The following is a 23,810-nucleotide window of genomic DNA, read 5'->3' as shown; positions in this document are numbered from 1 at the left end:
GCTTTAAATCTGCCAGGTTAGGAATACAAATTGAACAAAATGGAGAAGCCACAGTTTGTCGGCACATTGCAGCTCCGTTATAAAAAGCCGCTGAATAAATACACGTAGCAGTTGTTTAAGCTGTCGTTTTTATTTCATCAAGAAATCAACTGCTACATCTTCAGATTGCTTCAATTGTAAAATCTTTATACACTAGTGGACAACATTATTTGCAACTTCTGTAATACAATTTTAAAAAAACAACAAGCAATTCAACTCGATAGTGACTGTTCCGATCAGTTTGAAAATCCTAGGTCCTATTTAGCTTCCCTGCAAATAATAGCTTTGAAAATTCTGCTGCCTATTTTGTTCAGCATTTGTATCTCAAATCTAAATGATGGTAGCTATTTGATAGTGTGTTCTGGAAAAAATGGATATAGGTTAGTTCAGTTGACAACACCAATGGTTAACGTCTCACTGCACCAAGACAACGCTGTGATTTAAACTATTGGGCATATGAGTCACTTGCCCCATGAGTGCAGGGTGCACATGTGGAAGATCCCAAAAGGGTTCAGAGCTTTGGTCATGTTGACTCCTGCCCACTACCTATAGCAGAGGTGTGAAACGTGTGGCCCACTGTGCTGACCTACAGCTTGCAGCAAGCATGGCCAAGGATGATGGGAATTGCAGTCCAGCAACATCAAGAGCACCACAGGTTCCCCACACCTGCCCTGTAGGACAGGGACATTTGCAGGTAGTACAGTAGCACAGTCTAGTTTCACCTCTCCTGTCCCCATCTTGCAAGCACAAGAAAATCAGGATGGATAATTTAACACAAACGAACCTATTTGAATTAATGTATTTAATTCAGAAATTTTACTGTTCCCCAAGACTCAGGGTAAGATTAAGTCCGAATAAAAGCAGGTTTGCCTTGCAGATGCATGAAGCCAAAGGAGGCTTTTCTAGGTAACTCCAGCGAAGAAGCAATTCAACCATTATTTGCATTCTCAAGCACAGGCATTTTGCCTTCACCCAATGAAAGCAAACTACTCTGGGTCTGCCAGTTACTATCGGACCAAGTTTTTAATTAATCATTCATTGACCCTTGTTTGCTACTTTGCTTTTGAGAGGGTGGGGGATGAGCCAAGGCACAGTGAAGCGGAAATGACTAATGCCAGGAGTGGTGACCTTAGGGCTGAGCAAACAAGGCAACCACCCAGGGCCCCAAAATCTTGGAACAAAATGCTGTCTGCCTCCTTTATAGTCTGTCTCAGTCTGCCTTGTCTTTAACCCAGCAGCATTGCAAACAGGCACTGTGAAACCTGCATCCTTGCATTGCAAGGCAAGGAGAACAGGGTGCTAGAGCCATATTGGGATCTTCCAAGTGCTAGGTTATATAGTGTAGGATTCAGCCCAGTACAAGTGAATCGTGCCTTGATAATACATTTTGCTTAAACCTTTTCTTAGAGCCGATTTCAATAGAAAGAAAAGGTACATCATACTAGCCACAGTCTACATAATCGGAAGCAAAGGGAAAGCATACACACTTTTCCTGGTTTTGAAAACGTGAGAAGCTATCCCCAACTTGTGTTCTGAAGCGGTAGGGACCCAACAAAGTCTTTAAAAAGTTTGAATTGGTGCTCTGAACTTTGCTAGAACTAAATAATGGAAAATATACATATATATATATTTAAAAAAACCAAAAAAGGAAACAAATGTATTTTTCTGAGGTAGTAGTCACAGTGCATCCAAATGTTAGTTATAAGCACGTTGCATTTACACAGAGCAATATCCTGGTTGCAGGTAGACAGTGTATGCTAAGCAACAACTGACTACTATATAATGTAGCAAACCCTAACAGCAGTCTGTCCCTACACAAATGGGAATGCTAGTTAAACAGCTAGATAAACTCTGGCTGCAGATTTCCATATACTTACTTTGGAGTAAGTCCCAATGAATTCGATGGGGTGTACTTCCGAGTAAATATGCAATGCCATCAGGCGGCAAGCGATTCAAGTAAAAACAAAGGGTTTTCTGCCATAATCTTTCCTTCTTAAAACCATTATGGGGTGGGATTTCTAGAGTGGAAATGCTCCGTGCATAGATCCTACCAAAACGTGAGTTTGCATCTAGTAAACCAGCATAACTAAGCAGGATACACATAGAGCAGCGGACACACATCCTCTGGAATACTTGTGCCCCCTCCCTATTACAAAGAAGCTCAGCATTATGGTAGGGATAACTCGCTACTGTGAACAACCTAGCCTCTACCCTGTAGTCTGCCGGGCACTGCCAGTTCATTAATGCTGTGCAGTTTTAAAAGGGCAGCCCTTCCCCTTTCATTCTTCAATTACTACACGCTGGTGATTCTTCTGTGTCCACACGTTAAGTGTTCCACTGCAGCTTTTAAAAGTTAAAACAAAAGCACAAAGGGCGCTTTCTACTGAAAACCATTCCCGTGCAGGTCTTATGGCAGGAGCTGCTCCTTGATGAGTAGTTTCCCTAAAGCCTTCCCCTATTTGACCCCCCCCCAAAAAAATGTTCCATCAGAGGTTTAATCTGGTTTCTCTGCAAATATTTTATGATCTAAACTAGCCCAGCTCAGTAGATGAAACTTCAATACATTCAACTAAATAAATTCTATTTTTCACATGCCATGTTCTACAGCTTCTTTGTGCTGGTTTGTTTTTTTTAAAGACTAGTGATACCCACCCCTCCCTCCTCATCAAAAAAGCAAGGAACGAAAAACAGTGCCTCTGTACCTAGGACTCGAGGCAAATTTCATGCAGTCCCTCCTTGAGACTTGTGCAGAATTGAAACCCTGCAGTAGTTCTCAGGCCAAACAGTGATGAAGTTGGTGCAAACCAAGGAAGTAAGTTAAGCTGGTGGAAGAATATTCTGACACAATCCAGCCAAAGTTAAGTGTTTTCAAATCCTATTGATTTCAGTGGGAGACTGAAATGTCTACTTCCACTGAAACGAAGGAGACTTGAGCTGCAATCTCAAATGCACTTATAGTAGGGAGGAAGTCCCACTGAATTCATTAGGACTAAACAGGCCTTAGAACTGCACAGCTTAACTTTGGCTGGACCATGCCCTTATTTTTATTTGTCTCTTAAGTGCATCTTTTGCTACTAGCACACTCTTAGTTATTGCTCAATAACTGTGAGATAGAACAGAGGAAATACTTTCAGTTTAGTTTTATTATATTATAACATCTGCAACTACAGCTTATTCAGCCCAAAAAATGTATTCCAAACTCTTTAAAAAATATCTACATTTTTTTTCTATTTTAAAAAATAAAAGCTACCTAGTATACCAAGACCGCTAACAGCACTTGAAAAAGGGTGCATTACGCATGGATATCCTACTGTAATTTCCGTTGCTGTCCGTGTTGTGTATTTCTCCTTCCTCTGCTGCTTTGGTCTTAGGTTTCAAAGAGTTTATTAAAGGCTGCTCCGATTTCTAAAACCATGTCAGAGGCTGTCATAGACCGTCCGCACTTCTGAAAGGCTTGGTTGTTGCACTGCCTCGTAAGTGAACATGCTCCAAATGCAGCCACTAGGAAGGGGTTCTGACTACAAAGGAAACAATAATCTTCATTAAAACTGGAATGGGACTGGATTTTTCAAGGAGCTTCAGAAATCTTAACTCACTCTAGGTATTCGGCGTGGAAAGATATTTCAGTTTCTTGGGAGAGATTTGCATTTAAGTATACAGTGGTGCCCCGCAAGACGAACGCCTCGCAAGACGAAAAACCCGCTAGACAAAAGGGTTTTCCGTTTTGGAGGCGCTTCGCAAAACGAATTTCCCTATGGGCTTGCCTCGCAAGACGAAAGCCCATAGGGAAATCTCCGGGGACCTCTTTTAAATGCTAGCGGTGGGGAGCAAAGCCTTCCCCCCCCCCTCCGGCCTTCAGAAGAGGTCCAGGAAGGCCGGCGGGGGCCGAAAGGCTTTGCTCCCCACCGCCAGCATTTTAAAAGCAGTCCGGGATAGCAGGGAAGCGCTCTCCAGGACCTCTTCTGAAGGCTGGCGGGGGGCAAAAGTCTTTGTCCCCCCTGCCTGCCTTCCCGGGGGCTTTTAAATCGCCCCGGACAGCGGAGAAGTCCTCCGCTGTCCCGGGGTTTTTAAAATGCTGGGGGATGGCAGCGAAGCCTTCGCTGCCGCCTGCCAGCATTTTAAGATCGCCCCGGGACAGTGGAGAAGTCTCCGCTGTCCCGGGAAGGCAGGCGGGGGGGGGGGGAGCAAAGACTTTCGCCCCCCGCCGGCCTTCAGAAGAGGTCGGGGGACAGACTGTCCCCAGACCTGGTCTGAAGGCGGTTTCCATAGGAACGCATTGATTGATTTTCAATGCATTCCTATGGGAAACCGTGCTTCGCAAGACGAAAAGACTTGCGGCCCGAATGCACGTTTTATTGTTTATCTACCCCTTCCTCCCCAGTAGTTTCCCTCCCGCCCCCAGTGTAATTCCAGTGAAGAACTAGGCTGCTGAAAATGCTCAGGTATGACCAGCACCTTACCCGTTTGTTTTTTCTGGTCCAGCGAGAAAGGCCCAGTGTGCTAGGACTCCAAGAGAACCTGAGAGGAGATCGCCTTGTCCACCACACCTTCTGCTGCTTCCTTCATGACTGCATACAAGCACTACAAAAGGGGGGGGGGGAAATACCAGGCTTAGGCTGGCTTAGCCAGTGGCAGCAACAGGGTTTGGATAAGGTGTAAATTTTAACGCTTTAGGCCAGCTTCTTCTGTATAGGATTGCTCCCTAATTCACCAAAGTTTTCCAATTGTATTTTAAAGGGGAGAGGCGGGAGATGTAATGAGCAGTACCAAGTGGGCAGGGTTCCTAGGGCTCACCCCAGATTTAAGAAGTGGCAAGGTTTATCCGTTACATGATTGCAGTGCCATCTATTAGCTGCAAGGGCTAGAAAATAATTTCTGCACACATATGAAGATTCTAGATTATTATTATTTGCATTTATTAGTCACTTATGGAAATGACTCAAAGCAACTTATAGGCACAATGCACAGTGTATACAGCCGTACCTTGGATCTCAAACACCTTGTGCCAAATGATCGAAACCCAGAAGTGAGTGTTGTGGTTTTCAAACGATTTTCAGAAGCTGAACATCTGGCATGGCTTCCGATTGGCTGCGGGAGCTTCCTGCAGCCAATCGGAAGCCACACTTTGGTTTCCGAACATTTTGGAAGTCAAACGGATTTCCGGAACAGATTTTGTTTGACTTCCAAGGTACAACTGTATTTAGTTGTCAAAGCCCAACTCCTGAATTTTGCCAGTTCTTGGCCTCTTTTTCGCCATTGGCTATGAGGAAGTTTGTGCAGAGGGGCTAGCCTCATGCTTTGTTAGCTTAAGTGAGGAACAACACAATCTCTCTTTTTAAAAGGACATGCAGAGGGAACCACTGATTTGTTCTGCCATATGGATTTGTAGGCAACAGCTTACATCAGCTGCATATGAAAGCACCCTGTGTGTTTGCTGCTGCATGTTATGTAATTATCTTCTATAATTACTCACTAATTTCTGTATAATTCTGCAGGACTAATTACTTAGGAAAAATAAATAAATACACAAAAGAATCTCCTTTGTGGTTAGATGAACATTCTTATTAGCATGTAATTTTATCACACATTTGATGTGCCCCACAGCCCCAGTAGCTAACATTTTCTGTGTACATCTTAAATCATAATGTTTGCTGCCATTATTTGAGTATAATATTCATATTTAATACTGACACTTTCACTATAAATTCATTAATCAACAATTTTTATCCATCTAATCAAACATTATCCTCCTGCTTATAATGTTCAATATTGAATATATGCTTGTCAGCATTAGTTTTTGTTTTTCAGGATTATCTATCTATAATAGGACCAAGTAACTCTATTTATCATTCTGTTTGCTGTGTTTATTCTTCACTTACCTTTTTCTCCATCCGAAATAAGATCACGTTCCCCTTTCTGAACAATTGTCAAATTCCCCAAGGCTTGGCTGAGCCTTAGCAGACATCCATGATGATCATTGCTATCTACAGGGTCCCTAAGCTAAGACAGAGGGGGGTGGGGAATCATACAGAATCAAAATACGTCTTCCAGTGATGTAAAATAATGTACGTTACCATCATTTTATGCACACATTTTATCAGAAAAACTACCCATCCATCAATTCAGGAATGGGCAACCTGTGGTCTCATTTCCAATCATCTGGTGGCTCCCTGATTGTGGAATGCTCCTTTCAGAAAGGCACCATCATTACATGTCTTTAGACGCCAGGCAAAAACATTCCATTTTACACAGGCCTTTGGCTATTAAATAATCCATGGCCTGTGAAAGTGTGTGAGAGAGGATTGTCATTTATTATGATTATTTTACTACTATAGGCTGTGTCTGTCAGTATGCTTTTTCACTATGTTTTTATCATTGGTGTTTTGCAATGTGTTTCTAATGCTGTACACCGCCTTGAGATCTTTTAATAAAGGGCGGTTATAAACTGAATTAGCAGCAGCATATGCAGGGGTGGGGTGGGGGTGGGGAGAAAGGGAATGGAAAAGAGGTAATAGAAGGAGTCTACTTTTGGTCAGTACCTGTCCAACACTATCAAGCAGCCCCAGAGACCCCCAGCAAGTGACCTCGCACAGATTACCCCCAAAGGAATAAGTCCCTTGCCAGAAAAAGGGTTCCCCACCTCTGCACTAATCGGTTATTACAGGCGGGTGCTGTCTCATGCAGGCTTTACGTAAACATAGATATTAATTGTTAAGGCTGCAACCCTGAACATCATAATTAGGGAGCAGGCCCCACTGAACCTAGTGCTGTTCATAGGATTGAGCTATAAATGTAATTTGGTCTTGGATTTAATTTGCTTTCCCTAAGTATCACTGAAAACATAGTATGAACTCACCATAGCTTCATACAGTCTGCTGAACTCCATGGCATTCGGAGTAAGAATCGCTCTAGGGTAACCCTGAATGAGAGATGGCTGCTGGGCAATTAGCCATAAACCATCCTGCGGCGGGCAGCAAGAGAGAAACATTTACTGGCAAGAACGACATCATGCAAATAAGCTAATGAAAACATAATACTTACAGCATCAATTACGATAGGAATTCCTTTGACCTTCGATTTTTCTATGATACCCTGCGTTTTTTAAAAAAAGAGCAGACTTTTAAGAACGGAAAATGAAACCTCTTCCCGTTGTTCAATTAACTCTTACAGTTTCATAGTAAAAACTCGAAAAACACCTGTCTACTCCAAATAGGACTTAGTTGAATACAACCCCATGCTTACAAAATTGTTTCTCTTCTGGGTTACTCTAATTGTGGCTGAAACACAAAACGCATACTCCTGGATCTTTAAAACCACCAATGCAGGGATGGATGATCAACCTTTTCCAACCTATAGGCCACGTTTGCTGTTGGCCAGACCTCAGAGGGCTGCAGGCCAGCAGAGGATGCGGCCAAAGCTCGCACATGCAAAGACATGTTTGCACATGCATAAGCGTTCAGGCAGCAGGGAGGGCTTTTCTCTTTATCATAGTGCTGAGCTGGGAGGAAAGGAACCTCTCCTCTGAGAAATGGAATGCTTGGGAGATCTCTCTCTGTTTTTCAGAGATCATTCCAAAGAACAAATAAGAGTAGGAGGAATAGCATTCTCTCTGTTCTTCAGAGATCACCGAAGAACGGAGACAATGACTTTATCCGCCATAGCATTGCTGGGCTGATGGAAGGAACCTCTCCTCATCGTACAACAATGGGAAGAACAGCACTTATCTGGGAAAGGTGCCTCTCGTTCTGGTGCACCACTACTGTTAAGAGGCACGGGAAGGAGACCCCTTCCTGTTTCCTGAGTGCTAATACCTCTTAGCAATGGTGGTGTACTAGAGAAGTGACTCTGCAAAAGGAAAAGGCACCACCCAATATGCCAGCTGCTGGCAGCACATGCTAAGTGGCTTGGTGGGCCTGACTGGACCCCTGCATTAATGAAACACTGCCTTTATAAAATATTTGTTTTCTGGCCACTGACCTGAGAGGTCAGTCTCTCGTGCTACACAGCACCTCCAGCCTTAACCTCCCACAACCATACTTTCCTACCTGGCACAATAACTAAGGCACAATCTGTTATGTCATGATTTATGTTGTGCACCCTAATCTGGAAACAGATTTCACAGAAACCGCAGTTTGGGATCAGGGCATCAGAAGAACAACAGAAGGCCATGTGGGCCATGTGGTTCATCTGTGTATGGTATATACATTAAGGAATTTGGGGAGGTTTACAAACATGTAATGGTTCCTTTTTTTAAAGTGAGATGGCCAGAAGATATTGATAGTTTACCCAGAAGAAGGCGGCTATAAAGTGGTGCTAATCATATGATGTCATTATTATGGGACTTCTACATTTTCATTTCCATTTCTCAATTTTTTATAACGCAGACTGGTCCTACTCAAAAGTACAAGCAAGGCAGTTCTCTAGATAAATGCTTCTTCATTCACCTTTTAGTGTAAGGGGGGAGGGAGAAATACTGTGAACTATTTCCGTTGGTCACTTTTATCACTGTCAGGACTAGGTAAGCAATAAAACCGATGCCCTTGTTGTTGAGCTCTATCAAACACCAGCAAGCAAAGGATGGCTTGGATATTATGATCCATCTTGAAACCACATTTACTGATATTTTGTTTTGTTACAATGGCTCAACTGTGCCTCTATGTCTATTCCAAAGGGAGGTGGAGCTCTCCCACATAAAGAAACAGAGGAACATTGCAAATCTTGGGGATCATTAACTTATCTGTAAGAGTTTCACATAAAGGCAACTTTCATCAACTTTAGCTGCTAATGCCATTTTATAATCACCCTCAATTTTCAATATCAAGAATTTTACCAACAGCAATGAATTCAAAACAGAAATTTAGTTTCATGAAAATGGGTACATTAAAGCATCATTACTATGCAAGGTATTGTGCCATTTACCTTGGCATTCTCAAGCAGTACATCATCTCTACCCAATCCAGGTCCGATAACAACCGAGTGCAGGCGTGGCAGCCACTTTTCCACTTCATGAACAGCATCAGGGCTGTCACTAGACAGAGTAGAGCACAGATTGGCATGTTTCCAAAAAAATCTGATTTCTTGCATTTGCAAGGAAGTGCAATGTTCAGCTTAAGTGTACTGGGTGCCAGCTCCCTAAGCTGCCTTCTGTAAACAACCACAACCAATTTCTCAAAGTATTTGGTTGGAAGCTGCCCAGAGTGCCCAGATGGGCGGGGTATAAATATTATTATTATTATTATTATTATTATTATTATTATTATTATTATTATTATTATCTGCTAAACCATTTTTCTCCTGAATAAAAGCATGCCAAATCCATACATTTATATAGATAATGTATCATTTTGGCAAAAACCCTCAGTGGTTCACAAAAATTATCATTTTCCCTTTTCTACAGGAGATGGCATTATGTGAATGTATGTGGGGAACCCGAGGAACTTCCATCTGCCTGGAAAGCTGACAAACGAAAGCAGGAAAGGGAGATGAAATTCCCACATGGCTGGCTGCCATGTTTCCTTTTTGGTTTTGGAAGGAGGAGGAATTCCCATGGGCAGCATACACTTCCTGTCCCCTCAAGTGCCAATCCCTGCATGCCATGTGACTTGTTTCATATTTTATTTTCTGGCAATGTCTTGATTTTATTCCCCCGCCCCATCTCAAATTCCTGACTGTATCTTTCAAGCAGCAGCTGTAGCAACCAAACTTTTAAGATTTACAGTTGGGTGTAATACCTATTTATGCACATAGGCTTGTTTTAGCACAAGGCATCATTCAACTGGCTGCTGTGGAAGAGTGCCTTCTGTGTCTCTACTGGTGCTTTCTTGAGGCTTTACTGTGTCACTTTAAAAACAACAACACTGTAGTAAGAGACTAAACTAATGGTTTGGACACAGCTTGGGTAGATAGAAAGGTTAATGCTGCAGTTGGGACTTTCAGCACCACCACTTTTGGAAGGCAGAAGGTGGCACTATTTGCAAGTTATGTGAATACAATTAAAACGTCATTAAAATGTTGTCTCAAAGTTTAGAGAAGTATTGGTATCTGGATTGGTTTTAGTTACAGCAGAACAGAAGCTGGCTACTATGAGTCAAAGCATGACAAGTGTGGCAGACATGCGGGATTGCCCTATATATCATTTTAAAAAATATATTGAAATTCCAGCCATTAAGACAGATCCAGAGACAGCGTCCTCTGGACAGGATGTGAGCATCACAGCATGAAATGCTTGAGTATAGGATACAAAGACCCAGGTAGGGTCACAAAAGGATTGGCACCCTTCACCTGATCCTGGGAACCTAGCTCTGAGCTGCTACCCTAATACAACTAATACATGATCCATTAAGTCAAGTGAGAAGAATATAGGAGGAAAGCAAAAGACAAAAAACAGAAAGGATACTTACAGAACAGGATGAACTATCAGCTCTGGGCTATAAGACTTTATTACAGTTGCTGCGTCTTTGGTACAAAATACATGGGATATGTCTGCACCCTATGAAAGTTAACATATAGTTATCCATTGATACTAATACAACATCATGCAAAGGCTAGCCATTAAAACCCAAACAAGTCAGTTCCATGCTTTCTAGCTTGAGTCTGCCCCGTGACCTTCTTACTTAGTGACTTACAGAACAAAGCGATTTTTAGGTCCATTTCTCATACTAGTTACCCCAGTCCTAAATACATATACCTGAGCGTGTCTCATGGACATTAATGGAACAAATTTGTTTAGGATCCAATATAAGTACGCTCTCTACATATTAAAGCCCGTTTCCAATATTAACAATCTAGATGAAAAGTGCATTCATCTCTCTTTTCTCAAACATTGATAGCTTGGCTTTAGCAAAATCTTGAAGAGTAAAACATTTTGTTGATATGTGCATCGGTAGCTTCCTCCCCACTGGAATTCCATTGTTGAGATCACAGTAGCAAAATACATTACAGACAGAATTCTACGCTGTGTATGATGGCTTTCTACACTTTATTAAGATGGCAATTAATATTTATTAAAGCAGCCTTCTAAGGGCACAATCAGTTACTATCAACATACTCGAGCCAGTCTGATTCCAAAGCATTTTAAGTACACTTGAAGTTCAGAGATACAACCCTCAGAAAGCTATGATTCAACAACACACCTAAGAGGCTGTTTTCACTGGATTTAAGTACCCTTAACTGTTGGATAATGGGATACGGGTAGCAATGTGGTCTAAACCACTGAGGCTCTTGGGCTTGCCGATCAGAAGGTCAGTGGTTCAAATCCCCGCGATGGGGTGAGCTCCTGTTGCTCGATCCCAGCTCCTGCCAACCTAGCAGTTCGAAAGCATGCCAAAAAGTGCAAGTAGATAAATAGGTACCGCTCTGGCGGGAAGGTAAACACTGTTTCTGTGTGCTGCTCTGGTTTCAGTGTTCCATTGCGCCAGAAGCGGCTTAGTTATGCTGGCTACATGACCCGGAGAAACTCTGTTCCCTCAGCCTGTAAAGCGAGATGAGCGCTGCAACCCCAGTTGCCTGCGACTGGACTTAACTGTCAGGGGTCCTTTACCTTTTTTTAAACTGTTGGATAATTACCAGTGCCTTTGAAATAGGGGTGAGGAACATGTGGACCTCCAGGTGTTGCTGGACTACAACTCCCATCAACCCTGAACTAGCCATGCAATGTTCCTTACCCATTTTAACGAAAAGTTAAGAGAGCACATACCACTTTGAGAGCTGAAATTGCAGCAAAATACGGTGCCCCTGTATACCTGACAAAAAAGAAAGCAAAAGAAAAGGATATTTATTAGGAGGCGTCTTTATTTTGCTAACAAGTTTGGTTGGTTGCTGAATTGGGATAAAGACAACTAACTAAAAATTATCATATCCCCCCACCTGCTAATTATGCATATATTTTGAAGTCTTAAATATGAGTTATGACACTATCACAACCCGAGCGCCAGCAGAGAAGACTCTTGCCTACTAACAGCTAAGGGCATTTATGTTCAGTTAATGTGGTAACTGCAAAGTAACAGATCTTGTCTCTTCATTGGCTTGCTTCCAAGGCTCATACTTCATAGCTGTGATGAGCAGATTCTATGATAACAACTCTTAACTCAGCCTTTTCACAAATAACCAGACTCTCATTGCAGTTGAGACAAACGTGATTGTACAACTGCTTCTGTGGAACCTGAACGTAACCAGGAGGAAACCACTCTGGGCATCTGATTGGATTTTATTCTGATCCTGATCTGATTTGAGGATGTATTTTAATTGATTGTCTGATTTTATGTTAATGTGTTATACATTTGATGTTAGCCGCTCTGAGCCCAGCTTCGGCTGGGGAGGGCGGGATATAAATAAAATTTATTATTATTATATCAGATGCTCAAATTAAGACAGATGTTTGTTTGTTTGTTTGTTTGTTTATTGGTTAGGCCAAGCAGAAGCTCTTTTTGATTAGGCATTATTAAATATAAAATCTAATGCTAAAGTAATAGTTTATTCTTAGCATTATGAAATATTTGTCATCTTCATGCTGGGTCCTGCACTGCAGGGGGTTAAACTAGATGACTACTGGGGCTCCTTCAAACTCTACAATTCTGTGATTCTATGAAAGTACACAAACAGGTCTTCAGATTTCAAATCCTTGTGCTATGCTGGGCTGAATTAGGACTGGGAAGCATCTTTCGCACTGACCATATGGGAAAATACTACCACCATACATTCTAGTGCATTACACTGTAGCAGAATATTAGGAATTTATTTTTCGAGGGGGAATGAAGACCCAGAGGCCATGATGAAGAGCCTGAGGTTACAGCTTCACTACCCTTAAATCAAGGCGATGCAGGGTTTTGTTTATTTTGCATCCAAATTCAGTATTGAAAAATGTTAGTTTTTTTACTTCTATAAATTCTGAAAATTGAATCACAGCCTCTTAAAATCTACTCTCTGTTTTCCTATTTCCTCTATTTTATTCTGATTAGACTAATGGGAAGCAGCTAGGTTAGCACTGGGAATGTCATCTGGTTATTCTTTCTGGCTTCTGGGCTTTTCATTCTGCTCACATACGTCAAGTGTGTATTTGCAAGCCTAAGGGAAAGCAACTTAACTCTCTTTAGTGGAAGCTGAGATTCCCGGAAAGTTGAATTCTATACCTAACTGCACATTCTGCCCTTTTTCTATGCTCACGGAATTGTACCATACATGCGCGCACACACAAATGAATTCATTTCTTTAACAGTCAGCACAAATAACACTTCTCATGAAAGCCAAACGTTTGCACAATGATGGGATCTCAAAAGGAATGTGAATTATGGCTGAAGATGCAGTTAAGAGCTAAGCTCTCAAGGTCAAATGGTACGCCTTACTTATTTCCCAAAGAGCTATGGTCACATGACATATGCACACATTTGGCCTCAAAGTAAAAAAAAAAAAGGATTAAAAGGACTATTAAGACATCTTCAGGCATTTGATTTAAATGTGCAAGTAAGAATGTGGGAATGTGAGAATTGCCTCTAGACAACCAGGCAGGAAACCATGCCTAATAAAAGTAAGAAAATGATTAAAATATCTTTTTTGCAAGTTGGTAAGGTGCCAAATAAGGGACGTGGGTGGAGCTGTGGGTTAAACCACAGGGCCTAGGGCTTGGTGATCAGAACGTCGGTGGTTCAAATCCCCCACAACGGGGTGAGCTCCCGTTACTCAGTCCCTGCTCCTGCCAACCTAGCAGTTCAAAAGCACGTCAAAGTGCAAGTAGATAAATAGGTACCGCTCTGGCAGGAAGGTAAACGGCATTTCCGTGCACTGCTCTGGTTCACCAGAAGCGGCTTAGTCATGCTGGCCACATGACCCGGAAGCTGTACGCCGGCTCCCTAGGCCAGTAAAGTGAAATGAGTGCCACAACCCCAGAGTCGTCTGTGACTGGACCTAATGGTCAGGGGTCCCTTTACCTTTACTTTTTAAGGTGCCAAATGGAACTTTTTTAAAAAGGCATGCTCAAGGAGGGCTAGTAAAATGTGTTGCAACCTAGTAATACTTGAAAACTTGTTTGCAAGGATGTTATGCATTTTCTTTTAACTTACTCTTGGCATCCTCCAATAATTCCTATTCGTCCATCTTGGCCTTTATGCTTTTTGGCAGTTAGAGGAGGAATAACATTCCGCACCAGTTGAAATATATTCTCCATTTCCTTTACAGAATGTGTTTTGTGCACTGAGAATGATCTTTCTATAACTGAAAAAGAAATAAAGACATTTAAATAATTACTTTAAATTCAAGCTTTTCATAGCATTCACTGATAACACGAATATTTCCAAGAAATTAGAGTATTAAATATTCTTGCTTGCATCTTCAATTAACCAGCCCTATTCAAATAATACTAACACTTCCATGTTCCCCAACAAGGGAGCAGGAACACACCGAAGAGCCCTCCCCGCTAGCCTTCACACGATGAACAAAACCACAATCTACACCTCTGTGAAATCTGGGTTCCAGGTCCAGTGCCAGGTCTACTTTACAGGTAGAGCTGTGCACACAAAGGCTCAATTGATACAACTGGCTACATTGTTTGCGTAATGTCGCATGGCAGGGGCAAACCAGCATGCCTGGTGCAGATATCTGATCAGAAAACTGTAAGAACAGTATTAGCACCAACTTGGTTTTTTGCGTCTGCGTTGCACTGCACACTCAAAGTAACCATGATATCAAACCATCATAGAGATGCTTCTTTCTCTTGTATGGCCAACTGGCAATGTCCAAGGGACAATGTGTGTGTGTGTACATGAGGGGTGGGAATACAAGCAAGAGGAAGGTGGTGGTGCCTAAGCTCCAACCCTAATAACTTTCATGTGATGATCTCCAAGATTTCCCAGTCATCCAGTTTTATTAGTTGCAGGCCAACTTTCATACAAGGATGTAATTAACTCCTACACCTGGAAGAACAGCGCTGAGCAAGAAGAACTTGTGCTGACAAGAATTATGAACTCGGGCCTAAGCCACTTATATCTCAAACTGCAAATTAGAAAAAGATTTAAATGGTCTTAGTTAACACTCACATTTTTTTGTAATAAAAAGCACGTAGTTAATAGATACCGAGTCAACGGTTAGGAGTTAAATAAAATGCTGGTTTTCTAGACATGAATGGGTGTTAAAAGACCCAAAATTTGTTCAAAATAAGCAACAAAATATCCTTCCATGTTTCTGCAGCTTAAAAAAAACCCCTACTTTGACAATTACGCTTCCAATTGACAATTGTATCACATAATTAGTAACTACCAATCAGACTGCTGCTCTTCATTAGTGTTTCTGCTGAAGCGATGTCTACTTTTTAAACTGCCCATTCAAATTGTGCTTAGTTATCACAGTCAGAGGAATCTAACAAAGAGCTCAAAGTATCCACAGGGCGAAAAACATATCTGAAAAAGTCAGCATCAAACAAGAAAACTCCCAGTGGGTGCAAAATCAGCGAAATCTCTTCATTCTCAATACAACCCCTTCCACAATCAAACTTACTTTTTTCCAGTAAACATTAAGTCCTTTCAGGTCAATATTCTGATCTCATCCTTTACAATGGAAACAATTCTTTAATTAATGCACTCCGCTTCCGCTGATGTTATTTACACAACATGTTGACACATCTGTAACATATCTCCAACTGCATTAGAGACCCCAGCATGGATCACTCTAGGTGTAACTGTTTTATTTTGCTCGTAAATCCAAACAAGGAAGTCTGTAGTCACGGTAAACAGTTGCAGTGAATAGAGAACCATGCTGAATGCTAAAACCCCTCCTCCTTTCCTTTGGGGCTTCTATCAATGGCAGAAACTCCCACATATATTTATACATTTCTGCACTATCCCAGGAATGAAAAGCTTGCTCACTTAAACAATAGTGTATCCTATGATATTCAGACCAAAGTACAAATCATGACGAAATTTTTAAAATCCATACTTGTAGACAGAAGGGTGAGAGCCATTGAAAGAGTATGAGCACAGAGAAAGAAATGGAAACAGCTGCATTGCTGCTACTGCCTTCACAGTACAACTTATGTACTGTGTCCTCCCCTCCTTCTCTCTCTCTCTACACACACACACACACACACACACAATTTTCTAAAGATTTGTAACTTTTCTTCCCATTTTCCTTGTGTTTCTTAGACAATTGGATAAAATGTCCAAAATTCACAAAATAGATTATGTAAAGTGATAGTGAAAGCAGATTAATGTCAAGTATTGAATGCCTGAAAGGAAACTCCAGTTTACCCAGAATATGATTAAGGGTGAGCAAACACTATCACTTAAAATAGATCAGTTACCTATTAACACCCTGTTATGCTCATAAAAGGGGTTAAACGTTGCAGTATAATTTTATTTAGTAGTAGTATTGTAGAGGCAAAGATCTCCTCCAAATTATCTACTTAGAACACAATGCTATGTATGCCTACTTGGAAGTAAGTCTCCATGCATCAAAAGGGTCTTAAGCCACTAGCAATTGAGGTCCCAGAATACAACAGCATGATTTTGTGAATAGAACCTACATTTAAACACAAGTTGGTACCTAACAAATACACAGTTCTCCTGCATCTTGGTTACCTCTAGTCCTGAAGAACACCAAAACAGTCTGCAAGTAGGTAGCATTAGAAGACTCCTTGCAGCCAGTTTTCAAACTGTGTTCCTTGTGAATACCAAGATGACAAGAAAAGATAAAATGCACTATTACTCAGTTTTCAATGAGAAGTTGGATGGGAGTATTAAACATATTTAGACCAAAGGTCTATCTAGTTCCTGATCTGTGGTATGCACTCCAGTTGAGCTTCTGATAATGTGCTTGCAAAGCATTTTGGAGTGACCCTTCTGACTTGGGTAAAAGAAGTTGAAAGGCAATCTCATTTTTGGGAAGTTTCCTCTTTCAAAATCAAACATGCCCATGCTGCATTTTTAAGGCAACAGCTATATTGACATTTGAACTCACTTGCCTTGCGAATTAAAACTAAGGCTACCCTAATACTATTCAAGTGTGGTAGGAAATTCTACTCCAGAAGACAGCCTCAGGATCATGAAGTGCAAGTACTAATGAAAATATTTTGCTGACCAGGATGTGATTTCACGCTGATTGCCAGCCCAGAAGTAGAATATCCAAGACTAATTCTATTCCCTGGTAAGATGGAAGTAGACTTGGATACGAAAAATATAAAAACTGCTCTAAAACCAGCCACCTTCTAAAAGTATCTACTATAGGTACTTATATATTATGCTTTTAAACCATCCCTGGCAATTACCGATGTTGTTTCAAGTGCAAAAACTATTAATTCCAGAATTTCTATGAAACACTAAAGATCAAGCAATAAGAATTTTATTTCAAAGATGAACAAAATTCCCTTTTTAATCCACTAAATTCACAACTGATTGCTCTACATTTTTAAAAAAGAGCTATGTAAACTACATCAGTGATCACGATCTGTTCCATGATAACTCTGCAAAAGAGCATAACATTAAATAAACACCATTATCTCTGTAGACTTATCAACCAAGCCCAGTGTTTTGATTCATTTTTCACATATACCCATGAACCGCCACCCCAACCCCTCGGGGACCATTTCACTGACTTTAGAAAATTTCACCACAAATGTGCACAAAAATCTTAACTACCGGGTCCCAACATCATTTATACAATAGAATGTAGTACCTATGGGTGGTGAAAGTGATGTTGACATAGAATTATAGTTAAAATTATCTCCGTATGATCGGTGATTTGATCTCTGTGAAGGATTGCTAGGTATATACTGGGACCTTTGTGATACTGTGGAAGAAATCCCTGCTAACATCTGTCCCAACATCTGCAACATCTGGAGCTCTCTGGCGTGCTCAGCTTCACGCCGTTTGTCTTCGATTTTAAGCCTCTGCTCTTCATATTTGTAAAATTTCTCTTCGGTATCCATGCTTTGTTGCAGAAACTTCTCCATCATTTTGTCCAGTGTTAAGTTTGCATGGCGTTTTTTTGATCTTTTAGCCTGAGATAATAAGGGTGGTGCATTGGTGTGAGCATTAATTTGTTTAAAACCTAAAACAAAAGTAGATAAGTTAGTTTTTCATGTTTTGACCAAACTTAAGAGAAAATTAAATAGTGAAGAGCGTCACTTTAGTTACATAAATATTTCCAGTAATCAGGTAGAGTTTTCATATTGACATAATTTATATGTTTCTATAACATTTATGTTTGTACATATGGAACTTGAACAACCAAATTTTCAAACAAGTATTTGTGCATTGCAGATAATTGCTCAATTCAACTTTTTACAGTAGAAGCCTATGAATGTTTACTTGGAAGTAAGACCCATTATATTCTTTGGAATTTACTTCCAGATTAAGTGTGCACAGGACTGCAGCCTTAATGCCCTGCTTTCAGATCTGCATTGCAAAAGGTCACAACTGTAAACCTCTCCCCTTTGATGTTATTTATGTGTAAAAAGCTTGTTTCAAGTGTGACTCTATTAGCCTAAGGACACCAACTTGAAGCCAGTTTTGTGTGGAATATATGCAGATTTATGCATGTGTATTAGCCCTGCCAGGGACGCAGGTGGCGCTGTGGGTTAAAGCCTCAAGCACCTAGGACTTGCCGATCGAAAGGTCGGCGGTTCGAATCCCTGCGGCGGGGTGCGCTCCCGCTGCTCGGTCCCAGCGCCTGCCAACCTAGCAGTTCGAAAGCACCTCCGGGTGCAAGTAGATAAATAGGGACCGCTTACCAGCGGGAAGGTAAACGGCGTTTCCGTGTGCGGCTCTGGCTCGCCAGAGCAGCGATGTCACGCTGGCCACGTGACCCGGAAGTGTCTCCGGACAGCGCTGGCCCCTGGCCTCTTGAGTGAGATGGGCGCACAACCCCAGAGTCTGTCAAGACTGGCCCGTACGGGCAGGGGTACCTTTACCTTTACCTTTATTAGCCCTGCCCAATTCACATAAAACTCAACATTGAAAAAAGACAAAGGCAGATTCCAGTTTTTCTGTCTTAGAATTGTTTTCTAAAAATAACACACACACCTACATGTGAAGGATGTACATAGTATCGCTTCAATTTGTTTGTGGAAATTTAAATTTAGTCTGAGTTGTATATGTGAACAATAAATATGAGGGTGGAGGGCTTTTGTTTTTAACCCAGATGGAAAGTTGTGTATTTACAAAAGAAATACTATAGAATATATTGTCAAATAAAGATGCATGGTGGCCTTCAGGCCCGCCAGCCTAACAATCCTCCTGCTTTTAAACCATCATCATCCTGCAAAAGAATTTCAAATTTGGGGCACTGTACACCTGATGTACACTGCATGCAGTATTCTTGCCTTAGGTGTATGAGCTGGTCATTTGTGTTTAAATACAGAGGTGACCGTATGTAAATGACCATAGATTCTCCCCCCAATCACAGAAGGGAAGAGGGGATGGACAATGCCAGCTAAGGACTGCTGTGCTTGGCCCACGTTGGTGCTTCTAAACTAAAAAAAGAGGATGCAAAAGTGATAATTACAGTGCTGTTGAGATGGCAGACCCTTTACTGGGTTTTTGGCCCCAGCAGGTGCCCACCCTCAGAACAGTGGAATGTGGGGTGGTGTAGTGTCTTCAGAACTTTGAGCTGTCGCCATACACAAAAAACGAAGTCTTGATCTGGCACTGTATTTTTGTCGGTATTGGATATGCCTTTTATGTAGGTGGTATATCCAGGACAAAGAAAGCTCCCTGGCTATATTTTATGGCACACTCCTAATACAGAGCAACAGGGATTCATTTTAAAACAAAAGTCACCTGCCAATAACCAAAGGAAGGACCATTTGACAACGTTAACAGGCCACAGCAATGGGGATGGAGTTAGGGACTAGCCAGGGTTTTGGTTATTTTTGCCCTGGGTTAAGCCTCCCAGCCTTTCTCTCTCTGTGTGTGTGTTTGTGTACACAAATGCCTGGGCTCTTTTCTTCTTTTTTTGCCAAACTGGGTCTTTGACCTGGGTGAAACAAAGCCTACTTTCACCCAAGCTTAGGCGGAGAAATCTCCAGAGTTGTTTGGGTGTGTGATTGAAAGTGGGGAGTGGGGCATCGCCTTTCCTTTTAGACAAGAGAAGGGCAAAGGAAATACACAGCGCTGCTGCTCTCCGGGTGAAGTCATCATGAGAACACCAGCTTTCCCCCAACACTTCATATTTTGGAGAGACATCGGCACAGACTGGGGAGGAGCAGAGCAAAAAAACAGGGCGTGTGTGTTGTGCGCCTGTGAGGGGGGTGCGATTGTTCTATGGATGCCCCCCGGCCCCCGCGCGCAACATGGTTCAGAATAACGGGGCTGTTTCTTTGTGGCAGGTGCCATAAGGGGAACAGAGAGAGAGAGAGAGACTTCTGCTGTGCCGCCTTCGACTTTCTTTCCTTTCTCTCCACTCACCTTCTGCCGGCGGCAGCGGGATGGCGAAGGGCGGGCACTCCACTTTGATGGCGTGCTCGGCGTAGGAGGAGCACTCCCCGGACTCCTCGTGGAAGTTGTCCCTCGGGGGGGACTCCAGCAGCTCGCCGCCTTCCTCGTCCAGCTCGTCCTCGTCTTCCTCCTCCGCGTCCACCTCGCGAAGCAAAGCCCCGCCGCCGGGCCTGGCGGAAGGGGGCGCGGCGGAGGCGGCGGCGGCCAGGATGGCGGAGGCGGCCAGGGCGCCGGGGTGCTGCTGCTGCAGATGCCTCCGCCGGCACCCGGGCTCCCCGCCGGGCGCGGGGCTCAGAGGCCTGTCGTCGAGGCCCATTGCCGCACCGGCCCTCCCGCTGAGGATGCGGTCCATCTCGTCGTAGTACTTGCAGATCTTCCTGGCGTGCCCGTTCTTCTTGAGCCCCTCCCGGGCCTGGTAGTACTGGCGCTTGAGGCCCTTGATGCGGATGCGGCACTGCTCCGGGGTGCGCTCGAAGCCCAGCTCGGCCAGGCGGCAAGCCACGTCCCGGTACACATGGCTGTTGCGAAAGTTGCCGTCCAGGGCGCTCTGCACGTCCGCCTCCCCCCAGATCTCCAGCAGAGCCCGAGTCTCCAGGTCCGACCACAGGAAGCCGCGCGTGTTGGTGATCATCCTGGCGGAGGCGGCCCGCCCACCCGGGCGGCCGCGCTCGGACGGGAAGGGGCGATCAATGGCAGGCAGGCAGGCAGGCAGGCCGGCTGGCGGGGGTCAGCCGCCCGCCCGCCTCGCCGCAGCCCCTCCTCCCGCAGCTCCCCCTCTCAGCGGCCCCGGCGAGGCGGCGGTTGCGGCGGCCGAGATCCCATCCCTTCCCTCGCCGGCGGCGCCTCACGCGCCCCGCTCTGGCCGCGCTCTCTCCGTAGAGTCCGCCAACCGAAACTTTCCACACGCAACGAACGGGGCCTCCGCCGCCGGCCTGACGGGCCTGGCCTTCCTCAGCCTCGTCTGCGGCTGTCGCTCCCTCGCCTCAGGCGGCGGGAGCTCGGTGGGGGCGGCGGTGGCGGCAGAGGAGGGGGCTGCGCTTGGAGGCCCATCGCCTCGCGGAGGCCTGAGGCCACGGGGCTCGGAGAAGGAGCGACGGCGGCGGCGGCTGGCGAGAAGCACCGGCGCGGCCTCTTTCCCCCCTCCGCTCGCTCCCCGGCGGGCCCAAGCCGGCCCGGCGTCAGCAGCGCGCATTGCGCTCCAGCTGCCCCCTCCCCTTCGTGTGCGCGCACACTCGCATCCACACGCACGCGCGCGCCAGTCGCCCAGGTTCCCACACAAAGCAGCGAGGGGGTTTGTCGCACAACTTCAGTGGTGGTGGGGCAGGAAGGGGAGAACAATAGGCAACGGTCTCCTCCCGAGGAAAAGGCGTCGCGTACCTTGCGCCCCTCTCTCCTCCCCCCCAAAAAACAATGAGGAATGCAGCATTCAGACAAAAACGCATGGTGAAGACGAAGGGGTTTCAGGCAGGAATGCGCCAGGAAGACCAAGGAGAGAGACGGGGAAACGGGTTGGAAGGAGCGCGCACACGCCAGCACCAACATTGCTAGACGGCCTTCCCCCCCCCTTCTCCTCCTTCCCCCAAAGCGCAGACAGGGATAGACTCCAATCCAAGCAGTGGAAAAGAAAAGAAAGCGCCTTCCCTTTGCTTTGCTTGACAGCTCGCTGTCGTTTTCGACGAACACTACCACGAATCCGAAGCGACGGGCCGTTTTATCCGGCCGTGCTCCCCACCAGCACCTTTCCTAAAGCGAACGTGAGAATCAGCTGGCACAAGAGGTGCTACTCGTACTTTTGCCCTCCCCACGGTGAAACCACAACAAAGACACGCATGTATTTTTTTTTGTTACGGGCGTTTTCGTTGGATGTTACGTCGCAAGAAATGCTGCTGTTGCTATCTAACCTTTTTTTAAACACTGGGTTAGCGCCAAGAAAGTACGACGAGAATACAGAAATTATGGCCCTCTTTATTATGTTGAAAATGATAAAACGCCATATTTCAAAAAAGCAAAGAAGATAAGCAATTCTAGCCCACGCCTGGAGGATTTTTTCGCCATACAAACTACTATGAACTACTTCGAAATTTGTGATGACTTGCACCAGGGAAATGGGTCATCACAGGTGTAACCGGAATGATTGCTTTCACATCACCTCCTGATGGATTAAGCTACCTACCAATAAATCGTGTAGAGAAGTCAAGAGATGTCCACACCTCTTATAATCAGCCCTTTCTGTCAACTGTTCGGTGGCGAGTCACTCTTCACAAAATCTAGACTGGTCGATTTTTTATTCTGTGGTCCAGGGCTTCAGTCTGCGGGCATGAGCATTACATTCTAACCTGATGGGTTTCTTTAAATTCTCGGTGACTATAGAGAGATGACTGTAATAGGTTTTTAAAATATGCACACCCATACGTTTAATCTCAAGCCCTAAACCATATCTTGCTTATATATTCCAGTATGTCATGCATCCAAACTCATCTGTTTATCTTCGAATCTGCTTGCGCTACCTTCAGCTGTGGCAATTACTGTATTTTTAAGCAGGCGAGGCGAGCTACAAGCAGACAACAACTTAACAGATTCCATTTAAAAATGGTTTTAACCCACCCCCCCGCCCCGCAAAAATGGCCCCTCTCCATATCTGGCCTGTGGCTAACTGCAAAGAAGCACATCTGGCGCGGTGAGCCACGCAACCCACGAAAGGCGATTTTTTGGTACCTTTTCCATACTGCAGCCAGAGCACCGCTGCTGCTGAGATCAGTACTGCGATCACACAGGTGTCCCTTCCCCAAACCATCCCTGAGAAAAGGATTTGCACGAGCTCACCGCTGGGCCCTGCCTCGCCCGAGCGGCTTGGACTCTGCTCTCCCGCCTCTTACCTAGCCGCCAAGCGGGGCTCGAACCAGCTGCTGCCAAGCACGCGCGCAAGCGGCACACAAGATGCATCCGAGCTGCTTCCGGGTCCGACCCGCAGCGAGTGGGACGCTTAGGCCACTTTCGCCCCGCCTCCTAAACCCTCGAGAACGCCCCCTCGTGGGAAGCCAATCTGAGCGGGCTCAGCCCGCTGATTGACAGTAGACACGCAAACGCGCAAAAGGTTAGTAGGCGGGGCTAGTGCTGCTATAGAGAGCGTGCTTTTTTTTTTTTTTACCTGGAGACTGACTCACGTGTAGCAGTGGCCGCGTTGCTGCTGCTGCTCCTGTTCAAAAAGACTCAAATACTGTATTCTTTTACTGAGTCGCAAACACGCCGGTAGAGGGGTGGTGTTTTCTTGCAGTCGCTCTCTCTCATTGATTTTAATGACATTTCCTGCGCCATTAATTATGTTTGGGATTGTAATATTAAATTTCCGAGACG

At 44.1% G+C, this 23,810-nt stretch overlaps 2 protein-coding genes across 6 annotated transcripts in view; one reads left to right on the top strand and one right to left on the bottom strand.

The window, feature by feature from the left end:
• Positions 1 to 9,849, top strand: part of CARS2 (cysteinyl-tRNA synthetase 2, mitochondrial) — a 45,052-nt gene extending 35,203 nt beyond the window's left edge. The window contains exon 16 of the transcript XR_014563390.1: positions 9,437 to 9,849. The gene's annotated coding sequence lies outside the window, so the exon portion shown is untranslated. The remainder of the gene's footprint in view (positions 1 to 9,436) is intronic.
• Positions 111 to 23,477, bottom strand: NAXD (NAD(P)HX dehydratase; the record flags this gene model as incomplete). Of its 5 annotated transcripts, XM_083735296.1 has the most annotated exons (11): positions 111 to 3,557; positions 4,500 to 4,620; positions 5,919 to 6,039; positions 6,896 to 7,000; positions 7,081 to 7,131; positions 8,959 to 9,067; positions 10,440 to 10,528; positions 11,735 to 11,780; positions 14,094 to 14,244; positions 17,695 to 18,069; positions 20,427 to 21,087. In XM_083735296.1, the coding sequence occupies 11 exons, from the start codon at positions 21,085 to 21,087 to the stop codon at positions 3,407 to 3,409; spliced, it is 1,980 nt and encodes a 659-aa protein (XP_083591422.1). In that variant the 3' UTR covers positions 111 to 3,406. The 5 variants fall into 5 exon arrangements, with proteins under 5 accessions (XP_083591422.1, XP_083591424.1, XP_083591423.1 ...); XM_083735298.1 differs by lacking the exons at positions 17,695 to 18,069; positions 20,427 to 21,087 and adding an exon at positions 23,333 to 23,477; XM_083735297.1 differs by lacking the exons at positions 17,695 to 18,069; positions 20,427 to 21,087 and adding an exon at positions 23,172 to 23,364.
• Between the last annotated feature and the right edge of the window lie 333 nt (positions 23,478 to 23,810).

Source organism: Podarcis gaigeae (genome assembly GCF_964106915.1).
Source record: "Podarcis gaigeae genome assembly, chromosome: 4".
NCBI lineage: Eukaryota > Metazoa > Chordata > Lepidosauria > Squamata > Lacertidae > Podarcis > Podarcis gaigeae.
The sequence above is the reverse complement of the archived record's forward strand: the minus strand, read 5'-3'. Positions and strand labels throughout refer to the sequence as shown.